At 43.2% G+C, this 12,574-nt stretch overlaps 2 protein-coding genes across 4 annotated transcripts in view; one reads left to right on the forward strand and one right to left on the reverse strand.

Moving 5' to 3' along the window:
* The window catches only part of rmnd1 (required for meiotic nuclear division 1 homolog), a 61,170-nt gene extending 49,176 nt beyond the window's left edge, over nt 1-11,994 (reverse strand). For 2 of the 3 annotated variants that reach the window (XM_033026149.1, XM_033026147.1), the window contains exon 1: nt 11,818-11,994. The gene's annotated coding sequence lies outside the window, so the exon portion shown is untranslated. Of the gene's footprint in view, nt 1-11,218; nt 11,506-11,817 lie in introns of those variants that run through there. The other variant, XM_033026148.1, reaches the window with a different exon arrangement.
* A 66-nt stretch (nt 11,995-12,060) lies between these two features.
* The window catches only part of armt1 (acidic residue methyltransferase 1), a 30,293-nt gene continuing 29,779 nt past the window's right edge, over nt 12,061-12,574 (forward strand). Inside the window, exon 1 of the mRNA XM_033026146.1 lies at nt 12,061-12,228. Within this exon, the coding sequence (XP_032882037.1) occupies nt 12,104-12,228 (125 nt within the window). The 5' untranslated portion in view covers nt 12,061-12,103. The remainder of the gene's footprint in view (nt 12,229-12,574) is intronic.

Here is a 12,574-nt window from a genome sequence, read left to right on the forward strand (position 1 = left end):
GAAGAAACGTCATCCTATTCGTGTTCTCCAGACATGCTGCCCGATCCGCTAAGTTATTCTAGCATTTTGTGTCCTTTGTGTAAACCAACGTCTGCAGTTCCTCATTTCCACATCTAAGATTTGATAGGCTCTTTGGCATATTCATGTTTGCATTTCTTCTAGTGTTGTGCATGCAGTTAAAATTGAATACAGTGTATTTATTAGATATAGGACACATTTTGAATAGGCAAAGACCATCAAGTACACTACCAATTATCATGATGTGCCTTCACTTGATGAAGAAGATAGTTTAGGTTTCAAATTGAATTCAAGTTCCTAGGAATAAATATCACCAGCAACTTGTACTGGACCACCCATATCGAAGCAATGGCCACAAAAGCATACTTTTACTTCACTTAGAAGGCTATGAAAGTTTGGCATGACCCCCATAACTCTCAGCAACTTCTACAGATGCACCGTAGAAAGCATTTTATTGGGATGCATCTCAGCATGGTTTGAGAACAACCCCATCCAAGGCTGCAGAAAATTGCAGAGAATTTTAGATGCAGCCCAGACCATCACACAAACCAACATCCCTTGCATGGACTCCATCGACACTTCATGCTATCTCGGCTAGGCCAACAGCATATTCAAGGATGAGTCTCACCCCAGACACTCCCTCTTCTTCCCTCTCTCATCAGGCAAGAGGTACAGAAGTATGAAAATGAATACCTCCAGATTCAGGGACAGTTCTTCCCAGCTGTTATCAGGAAACGGAAACATCCTATCACCATCTAGAGAGCCGTCCTGACCCACCATCTACCTCATTGGACTCCCTCAGACTATCTTTAATCTTGCACTAAACATTATTCCCTTTATCCTGTATCTGTACACTGTGGATGGTTTGATTGTAATCATGTATATTATTTTTTGGACAGACAAACACACAACAAAAAAGCTTTGCATTGTACCTAAACTAAAGTAGAAGGGTCAGAGGAGGCACATCATGTCGTATAAAACCGATTGAGTTTTTTGAGATGACAAAGGTGTTTGATGATTGGAGAACAGTGGATGTTGTCCACATGGACATTAGCAAGGCATTTGCTAAAGACCCTCATTGTAGGCTGATCCAGAAGATTAAGATCATGGGATCCAATGTGACTTGGTAGTTTGAATTCAGAACTGGCTTGCCCATACATGCCGGGATAGTGGTAGAAGGGTGTTATTCTGACTGAGGTCTGTGACCAGTGGTGTTCTGCAAGGTTCAGTGCTGGGACTTCTGTTTTTTGTGATATATACTTGGATAAAAATATAGATGGGTTGGTTTAGGTTTGCAGGCAATACAAAAATACGATTGTGGTGTTTAAGAGACTTTTAGATAGGCACATGAATATTCAGGGTTGGAGGGACATAAAACATGTGCAGGCAGAAGGGAATCATTTAAGTAGGTATCATGTTCAGCACAGACGTCGTTGGTCGAAGGGCCTTGAAAAAGCTATTTCAGCTTCATCAGCCTGTTTTGGTGCTGTACTCTTCTATATTCTCTCACCACACTATTTCACTGAACATTGACAAGAGGCTTGGCTTGCAAGGGCTTTACAACATAGCAACCAAGATGTTGCATTGATAGGCCTGACAGCACAGAATGCTCACAATGTTGCACTGAACAATCTTACTGTACAGTAAGGTACTGAACACTCCTGAGGTACTGCATTGAATATGGTATCCCATCAGCAAAGCCATGAAGATAGTAAAAGGACAACACTTCTGCAGTCCTAAACCTAAGAGTCTTAAGAGTGACAGTTGCTATGGTCTGCATTTCAAAGGTAAATTGCAACACTCCCAACATTTAGCAGTGAAGAAAATATTACAGGAATGATGCACAATTGCGCTGAAGAGAACCGAATCCAACACTCAAGACTGATGCTAATAACAGTTGGTGCTGAAAAGGAAATGCCAGAAATGTCCAGACAATTGAAAATCTCTTGTGAGATAGGATTATTATTACGGATAGACAATCTTACATAGAAACATAGAAAATAGGTGCAGGAGTAGGCCATTCGGCCCTTCGAGCCTGCACCGCCATTCAATATGATCATGGCTGATCATCCAACTCAGTATCCTGTACCTGCCTTCTCTCCATACCCCCTGATCCCTTTAGCCACAAGGGCCACATCTAACTCCCTCTTAAATATAGCCAATGAACTGGCCTCAACTACTTTCTGTGGCAGAGAATTCCACAGATTCACCACTCTCTGTGTGAACATTTTTTTCTCTCATTTCTGTCCTGAAAGACTTCCCCCTTATCCTTAAACTGTGACCCCTTGTTCTGGACTTCCCCAACATCGGGAACAATCTTCTTGCATCTAGCCTGTCCAACCCCTTAAGAATTTTGTAAGTTTCTACAAGATCCCCCCTCAATCTTCTAAATTCCAGCGAGTACAAGCCGAGTCTATCCAGTCTTTCTTCATATGAAAGTCCTGACATCCCAGGAATCAGTCTGGTGAACCTTCTCTGTCCTCCCTCAGATTAGGAGACCAAAACTGTATGCAATGCTCCAGGTGTGGTCTCACCAAGGCCCTGTACAACTGTACATCTTAAGGCAGAACTGGTCAGTTCTGATACAAACAGAAAAAGCAGGTCGACCAAGATATTGAATTTGTTACCAAAGCCGAATAATGTACCCACAGCAGACGAATTGATGACTCTGCATGTGTTCAGCATGAACACTGATTTGAGTGGTCAAACGTTGATGAGCAAAAGTTGATTTATCCACAAGAACAATTCCAGAATGAATAGAATTTGGAAAGATTATAACTATTCCACCCACTATCTCTGAAGCCATCTCTTTCAAAACTCTGTGATGTAGGTCATTGCGAGTTATTAGCTTTTAGTCTCACCAACTTCTCTTGAGCTTTTTTAAAAACTAAGACTAATTTTTTTCAGTTGTTCACACTTGCTGTAACCTTGGTTTCAGCTATTTCTGCAGATATTTTATATCTTCCTTCATGAAGAAAGTCATAAAACATTGAATTTTTCTGCTATTATCAGATTTAAATCGGGGGGATTTAAATTGAACAATGGCAAAAACAACCAATGTTTTATGACTTTCTTCTGCCACAGGGGGGCTGTGGTAAATCCAGTTTTCTCCCAAGTCATGCCTGGTGCAGTGATTACCAATTATTCTTATATTTATCACAATTTTGCTTTTATATTCAATTTTTTCCTTTACTAATCACAGTCTCAAAATATGATGTTCTTAGGACTGAAATGAGAAGAATTTTCTACACTCAGAAGGAAGTGAATAGTTGGAGTACTCTACTCGAAAGTTTCAATCATTGATTACAAGCAAACCTGCCTTAGACATGGGAGTAACTAATGCTAGACATGAGAGTAATTATTGGATAAGGAGACGAGGAGAGATGAAAATGGTGTTTGAGGTAGAACATAAAACAATGGAATAGGAATACTTTATTGTCACATGTGACTAGGCAATGAAATTCTTTGCTTGCATACACAGTGTATACAAATAGCGGGCATCTACGGCGCTGACAGTTAGCCAATGATCAGCCAATGCTCTCACTGAACAGACTCAAATGGCTGAGCAGCCTACTTCGTTCTTATTTCATATGTTCATTTTCAACTTGACTATGTAATACATCATCAGCATCTTTCCCTTCCTCATGAATTTCAATCCCCTTAGGACAGGCATGTGCCCTGAGTAATTAGTCAGGGTAGGCAGTGACTTTTAAAAATCTTGAAAACCGCCCATGCAGATTATTCTCTCCCCGGCGAGCTGTCAGTCGGCTTTTTTTAAAAAACGTGGAAACCGCGCATGCGCAGATTGTTCTCTCCCCAGCGAGCGAGGTGCAGCAGGCAGTGAAGAAAGCGAATGGTGTGTTAGCATTCATAGCAAAAGGATTTGAGTATAGGAGCAGGGAGGTTCTACTGCAGTTGTACAGAGTATTGGTGAGACCACACCTGGAGTACTGTGTACAGTTTTGGTCTCCAAATCTGAGGAAAGACATTCTTGCCATAGAGGGAGTACAGAGATGGTTCACCAGACTGATTCCTGGGATGTCAGGACTTTCATATGAAAAAAGACTGGATAGACTCGGCTTGTACTCGCTAGAATTTAGAAGATTGAGGGGGGGATCTTATAGAAACTTACAAAATTCTTAAGGGGTTGGACAGGCTAGATGCAGGAAGATTGTTCCCGATGTTGGGGAAGTCCAGGACAAGGGGTCACAGTTTAAGGATAAAGGGGAAATCCTTTAGGACCGAAATGAGAAAATCATTTCTCACACAGAGAGTGGTGAATCTCTGGAATTCTCTGCCACAGAAGGTAGTTGAGGCCAGTTCATTGGCCATATTTAAGAGGGAGTTAGATATGGCCCTTGTGGCTAAAGGGATCAGGGGGTATGGAGAGAAGGCAGGTACAGGATACTGAGTTGGATGATCAGCCATGATCATATTGAATGGTGGTGCAGGCACGAAGGGCCGAATGGCCTACTCCTGCACCTTGTTTCTATGTCAGTTGGCTGTAAAAAAATCTTGAAAACCGGGCATGCGCAGATTGTTCTCTCCCTGGTGAACTGCCAGTCGGCTTTTTTTTTAATCTTGAAAACCGGGCATGCGCTGATGGTTCTCTCCCCGGTGAGCTGTCAGTCGGCTTTAAAAAAAATAAATCATGGAAACCGCGCATGCGCAGATTGTTCACTCAACTTTTATCAAGAAATTTGTCTTCAATAGGTCCTATCTCTTAATAAAGTATTTAAAAACATATAGCTCAAAGAAATTTACGTACAATATTATTTGTACACAAAATCCATTCTTCTCTCTTTGTTTGCAGCAAAAATATCCATAACTTTTTCATAGAAACTAGCAGTGGGACTTTGCTCCATCTGAGTAAATCTTTCCTTTTCGATAGAAATTAAAGCAAGTGATGAAAGCCTTTCATTGGACATTCTATTCCTGGTGAAGCTTTTAATTCTTTTCCAAGCTGAAAATGATCTCTCAACAGAAACTTGCAGCAGGAATTGTTAAAATTAATTGTAGCAGCTTCACGGCTTCAGGGAACGTTTGTTCCAGCCCATATAACCATATAACAATTACAGCACGGAAACAGGCCATCTCGGCCCTACAAGTCCGTGCCGAACAACTTTTTTCCCTTAGTCCCACCTGCCTGCACTCATACCATAACCCTCCATTCCCTTCTCATCCATATGCCTATCCAATTTATTTTTAAATGATACCAACGAACCTGCCGCCACCACTTCCACTGGAAGCTCATTCCACACCGCTACCTCTCTGAGTAAAGAAGTTCCCCCTCATGTTACCCCTAAACTTCTGTCCCTTAATTCTGAAGTCATGTCCTCTTGTTTGAATCTTCCCTATTCTCAAAGGGAAAAGCTTGATCACATCAACTCTGTCTATCCCTCTCATCATTTTAAAGACCTCTATCAAGTCCCCCCTTAACCTTCTGCGCTCCAGAGAATAAAGACCTAACTTATTCAACCTATCTCGGTAACTTAGTTGTTGAAACCCAGGCAACATTCTAGTAAATCTCCTCTGTACTCTCTCTATTTTGTTGACATCCTTCCTATATATTGGGCGACCAAAATGTACACCATACTCCAGATTTGGTCTCACCAATGCCTTGTACAATTTTAACATTACATCCCAGCTTCTATACTACCCATTACCCATTTTGAAATATAAAAACAAGTCAATCTTTAAATGATTTATCCCAAAACAATTGTGCATTATAAATTCCAGCTAGATCCGCTTTCAGTCTTATGACATCAAAGAAGTTACCGTAGTTTCTTTCTAAACTTTGTATTGCCTCCTGATCAATTTGACAAGCAAGTTTTTGAAACTTGTTTCCATCAACTAAGGAAATGAATTGTAAATTTTTGAAGTCGCTGTATCTTGCTTCCATATGCTTCAATATATCAACCAATATCAGATCAAATATTCGTGCTCACTCTTCTTTAATTGGGCGTTTTGAACAAGATTTTGATTCAGTCAGGTCATTTTCTTTGCAATATTCTTCAAACGTTTCATGAATGTCATCAAAATATTGGCGCAGATCCTCAAGCGAATGTATTGTTTCATTGATTCTTTCAATGCAATAAGGAATTTCATAGCAAAAGGATTTGAGTATAAGAGCAGGGAGGTTCTACTGCAGTTGTACAGGGTCTTGGTGAGACCACATCTGGGGTATTGCGTACAGTTTTGGTCTCCTAATCTGAGGAAAGACATTCTTGCCATAGAGGGAGTACAGAGAAGGTTCACCAGACTGATTCCTGGGATGGCAGGACTTTCATATGAAGAAAGACTGGATAGACTCGGCTTGTACACACTAGAATTTAGAAGATTGAGGGGGGATCTTATAGAAACTTACAAAATTCTTAAGGGGTTGGACAGGCTAGATGCAGAAAGATTATTCCCGATGTTGGGGAAGTCCAGAACAAGAGGACACAGTTTAGGGATAAGAGGGAAGTCTTTTAGGACCGAGATGAGAAAATCATTTTTTACACAGAGAGTGGTGAATCTGTGGAATTCTCTGCCACAGAAGGTAGTTGAGGCCAGTTCATTGGCTAGGTTTAAGAGCGAGTTAGATGTGGCCCTTGTGGCTAAAGGGATCAGGGGGTATGGAGAGAAGGCAGGTAAGGGATATTGATTTGGATGATCAGCCATGATCATATTGAATGGCGGTGCAGGCTCAAAGGGCCGAATGGCCTACTCCTGCACCTATTTTCTATATTTCTATGCATATCTTTCATTTTAGCTTGCAAAATGTTGTAGAGAGTGTCCGTTTTAATGAAAATTTAATTATAAACCACGTGAAGAAAGTATGTAGAATCTTTCGTTAGCCAAGCATAAAACCCATTGCTCCTCACCAAAGTTTCAGGATCCCACAATAAAGGATTGCTGTTAATGCTGTCAAAATGTTTACAGAGGTCTCCATGGTATTGCAAAATAGTTTGGATTTGCTTTGAGTTTGAAGTCCATCTGGTTGGTGTTGCCTTTAGAATGAGTTTCTGCACTATTTCCATCAAGAAATTGCGTTTGTTTTGTAGAATGACTAAAAAATGAGGCAAGAGCGTCAATGGTCTTGAAAAGGCCTGTACATTCAGGTATGAATTTAGCTGACTGAGACAGAACAAGATTCAACTTATGAGCATAGCAGTGGGTAAATAAAGCTGATGGTGCCTTTTCTCATACTTTAGCTTGAACACCATTTAAGTTTGATGCCATTACCATTGCTACCCGATGGATTGCAACCTTGTCGTGGTCGGGGAGCTTGTGTGTCTCAGTGACCCCTAGAGCTATGCCAGCGGGAGATTCGTCTCCTTTAGGGTCTCCCATGCTGGACAGGTCGAAGGGTAGAGGCGAGATGAAGAGCGATCCACTGGTCCTCCAGGTTAGGGGTTGAGCACAGGGCTAACAACCCTGTCTCGTAAAATAAATATGTTACAGAAACAGCAACTGAAGGAATCAACACTACTGGGTGTGATGGACTTCCAGGGCTATCGACAGATGCTAGGATGAATGTCAATGGTGAAGAGAACCAGACAGCATCCCAAGAATAGCCCTGCACTGGACACCGGAAGGGAAAAGAAGGAGACCCAAAAACACCTGGCGACGAACTGTAGAGGAGGAAATGAAAACAATGGACCTGACCTGGGGTAGTGTCCAGAAGCTAGCCCAGAACAGACAGGAGTGGAGGACCTTCGTTGCTGCCCTACATGCCAGGAGGCATAATAGGCAATAAGTAAGTAAGCCATTACCATTGCTCCATCGTATGTCTGTGCTACAAGTTTCTCAGCACAAGTATATTTGTGTAAGTTATTGAATATACATTCTGTTACATTAGTAGCAGTTCTGTCCTTAAGTTTGTCAAAGCCTATGAATGCTTCTTTAATTTCAGAATCCAATATATACCATAATACTGTGGAGCACTGAGCTGTATTTGAAATATAAGTGGATTCATCCACTTCTAATGCAATGAATGGGGCTTTTGCGATCTCTTCTTTAATATTATTTTCTACAACTGTGCCTACTGCTTCAATCAAGTCATTTTGAATCTTGTTAGAAATTCCAGAAAAAACAGATGAACTCTGTAAATGACGTGCCAATTTTTCATCAAATTTTGCTGTATATTTCAGTAACTCAATTGTTTCCACGATTTAGCGATTCTTTGTTTTCATTATCACCACGAAAAGCAAGTTCTTGTCTGATCAAAAAGCAAGTAGCACATATTAACTTTTTTAGTATCTCTCTGTTCTCCTTAACTTTTTCATTGTGAATATCAATGCTAAGTTGCTTCTGCTTATCTATAAGCAAGTCGATCCGTGTTGATCCGGTGCCTCAGGAAGGCCATCAGCATTCATAAAGACTCCCCACACCCTTGCAATAGTCTGTTCGAACTTCTACCATCCGACAGACGTTACAAGGCCTTCTACGCCCGCACCTCCAGATTGAGGAACAGCTTCATCCCCAGAGCTATAGCTGCTCTGAACCGGTCCAGCTAAGTGCCCCCCCATGAACTGTCTCCCTCGGATGGTCACGTCGCACATCAACCCGGCACATATATATTTGCACTTTATACTGCTTTAACTGTGTTTTTTAAATCTTGTTTCTCTGGGTGTCTAAATTTTTAGCTAATTAAGTTATTACATTGGATGGAAGTTGCATTCCAAATCTCATTGTACCTCTGTGCAATGACAATAAAGACATTATTATTATTATTAGACCCAAATGTCTTCCATGCTATTTGGCTTTCATAATGTGCAGCAGATCTCTCGTGCTTGTTTAAAGCATTAGGAAAATTATTTAAATCACTGTACCCATACCTGCTACCCTTACAGTTCCACTAGATAGAGAAAATAACAGGCACGGGAAACAAAACAGTCTATTTGTTGAAATACAACCGCATTGCCACTCTTTCCTGTTGTACCAAGCCGTTTTAAATGTTCTAATTATTTTTGTACTTTGCGCTGTTGAAGTTCTTTAAGTTCTTAAGGATGAGAGGGTATCATAGAAACATATAAAATTATTAAGGGATTGGACACGCTAGATGCAGGAAACATGCTCCTGATGTTCAGGGAGTCCAGAACCATGGGCCACAGTTTAAGAATAAGGGGTAGGCCATTTAGAACGGAGATGAGGAAAAACTTTTTCACACAGAGAATTGTAAATTTGTGGAATTCTCTGCCTCAGAAGGCAGTGGAGGCTGATTCACTGAATGCATTCAAAAGAGAGTTAGATACAGCTCTTAGGGCAAGCGGAATCAAGGGGTATGGGGAGAAGGCACGAATGGGGTACTGATTCTGGATGTACAGCCATGATCACATTGAATGGCGGTGCTGGCTCGAAGGTGCGAATGGCCTACTCCTGCACCTATTGTCTATGTATCATGCACCATTTTTCCATATTTCTATGTTTTCTCCAGGTGCGTACAGGTTTATAGGTTAATTGGCTTCTGTAAAACTGTAAATTGTCCCTAGTGTGCAGGATAGTGCTAGTGTACAGAGTGATAGCTGGTCAACGCGCCACAGGGCGTTTCCACGCTGACTCTCATAAATTTAATCTTGCTGCATTGCAATGTAGTGCCAGCAGTGGACAATCCTACAGCTCTGCACTCATGTTTGCAGAAGGCATCCTGCTACACTGCACTCTGGTGTAAGCAGGGGGCTATCCTGACCAATAGCACTCTAGTAATGGCAGTGGACAATCCTGCTGCATTGCACTCTAGAGTTAGCAGAGGGCAATCCTAAGGCATTGCACTCTAGTGTTTTGTTTATTATTGTCACGTGTACCGAGGTACTGTGAAAAGCTATGTAGGAAAGAACTTCAGATGACAATTTAAATCGAAGGTAGACACGAAATGCTGGAGTAACGCAGCAGGACAGGCAGCATCTCTGGAGAGAAGGAATGGGTGACATTTCGGGTCGAGACCCTTCTTCAGAAAGTCTTCTTCAGGGTCCGAAGATGGGTCTCGACCGGAAACGTTATCCATTCCTTCTCTCCATTGACCCTTGTATACTCTGGAGTTTAGAAGGATGAGAGGATATCTTATTGAAACATATAAGATTATTAAGGGTTTGGACATGCTAGAGGCAGTAAACCTGTTCCTGATGTTGGGGGAGTCCTGAACCAGGGGCCACAGTTTAAGAATAAGGGGTAAGCCATTTAGAACTGAGACAAGGAAACACTTTTTCACAGAGTTGTGAGTCTGTGGAGTTCTCTGCCTCAGAGGCGGTGGAGGCCGGTTCTCTGGATACTTTCAATAGAGAGCTAGATAGGGCTCTTAAAGATAGCGGTGTCAGGGGATATGGGGAGAAGGCAGGAACGGGGTACTGATTGGGGATGATAGAAACATAGAAATTAGGTGCCATGAATGGCGATGCTGGCTCCTCGAAGGGCCGAATGGCCTACTCCTGCACCTATTATCTATTGCCTGTCCCGCTGAGTTACTCCAGCATTTGTGTCATTGTGAAAAACTTTTTGTTGCAAAGAGCAATCCAGCTGCATTGCAATATACTGTTAGCAGTGGACACAACTGCAGCATTATAGGGGGGTTGCACGTAAGGCCATCGGGTCAAAGGGCGTGACGCACGGAGCAGCTCAATCCATGTGGAGGACATGGCAGCTTCTGGCATACACTGTTAATACACGAAACGCATACTTTCTTACCTGTTAAAAACCGCCGAAATGGTCAATTTTTGCGCTGTAAATAATTGTGGAGATTGGGGTAACCGTGAGAAACATCTATCCTACTTCAGAATTCCAAAAGTGAGGAGAAATGATGGTAGAGAGAAGCGACAGTTGAAGGGACAACAACAGCTAAAGTGGTTGGTGAACATTGGCCGTGCAGATATCGACGAGAACCATGGGCAATTTTAAAATTTTACAGACAGATTTTTAGGTATCAAGAAAAAACACAAATAATGCCTTACTTTTGATGAAATGCAGTGAGCAAACACGATAATTCCCAATATTTTCAATCTTGATATCTGCACGGCCAATGTTCGCCAACCACTTTAGCTGTTGTTGTCCCTTCAACTGTCGCTTCTCTCTACCATCATTTCTCCTCACTCTTGGAATTCTGAAGTAGGACAGATGTCTCTCACGTTTACCCCGATCTCCACAATTATTTACAGCGCAAAAATTGACCATTTCAGCGTTTTTTAACAGGTCCGTTACATTGGAAGCCATGCTAAGTGCTTACCTGTAGTTCATCGCGTGTACTCCAGTTGACGTTGCGGGGCAACAGTAGGGGTCACGGGTCGTGACCTGGACTGCCATGCAACCTCCCTATAATGAAGCATGACAAGCGCAGCTTTGCTGTACTGCACTTACTGTACTGCTGGGTCCTCCGATGAGTCTGACAGTGTGACACCCCCGCCGTGGTGCAAATGCTTCATTTGACAGCTCCCTGTGGAGCACGCACTGGGGTTGGGGGGGGGGGGGGATTCTTGGTTCTTGGTCCTCCAAAATATTCCAAATGGAATTTAAACTGGAGGTGGTGAAGGGAGGGCTTAAGCCAGAAAGGGTTATTGGGAAGAAAGAGCTACTTTAAATTTAGTTGCATCTGGTTGGGTAACTATAGTTGGGTGGATAAAGGTAAAAGCTCAGTCGCGGAGGTTTCAATGCAAGTTACAGTCTCGGATCGACACAAAATGCTGGGGTAACTCAGCGGGTCAGTCACATCTCTGGAGAGAAGGAATGGGTGACGTTTCGAGGTCGAGACCCTTCTTCAGACCCAACTGATGCTGGACACGCGTGCTGTGGTGGTGGTGCAGGTTTTTCCCCCCCAAGGTCACGCACCTTAGCAGCAGGACGGTTGGCCAGACCCCATGGCCTTCCCCTGACACCGTCAGTGACAGTAACAGCGCCCACAGCCCCCGGGCGCCTCCTCGTCGTCAGCGCGCTCTACTACCGTTAGACCGAGTTTCCCGGGCGTTCGCCGCCCGCCCTGAGCGCGCGACCCCAGCCGTCACTTCCGGCCTCTGGGTCTCTCTTTGCTCCTCCCGCCGCCCGCCCTGAGCGCGCGACCCCATCCGTCACTTCCGGCTTATGGTTCCACCCCCCCGGCCCGCCAGTCGAGAGCAAGATGGCGGCGCGGCAAATGGGAGAAGCGGCGTTTGCCGCTGAACAAGAACAAGAAGAAGAAGGAGGAGAAGAGGAGAAAGAGGTTCGGTCGGAGGTACCCGACTCACTTTCGGGAAAGTACACTGGGTGTGTAGTTTAACGGGATTGCATGTGGGCATGTCTCGGGTAGAGCCGCGGTGCTCTGCGGCTTCAGCTGGCCGTCATGGTCAGAACTAATCTAATGCTTCAAAAATCCTCCCCATGCCTATCGGCGTGACATGACTTCCCACAAGGAAAACACATTTCAGTGCTTTGCTCGGGTCCAAATGAAAATCAATTTCATCCAGCAACGATATCTTCAGATTTCTTCAGTCTGAAGGTGGGTCCGAACCGAAATGTCGCCTATCCATCTCCCCAGAGATGAAGTGTTGGAGTAACTTAGCGGGGCAGGCAGCATATCTGGAGAGAAGGAAAGGGTGACGTTTCGGGTCGA

This window comes from Amblyraja radiata, chromosome 8, assembly GCF_010909765.2.
Source record: "Amblyraja radiata isolate CabotCenter1 chromosome 8, sAmbRad1.1.pri, whole genome shotgun sequence".
NCBI classification, from domain to species: domain Eukaryota; kingdom Metazoa; phylum Chordata; class Chondrichthyes; order Rajiformes; family Rajidae; genus Amblyraja; species Amblyraja radiata.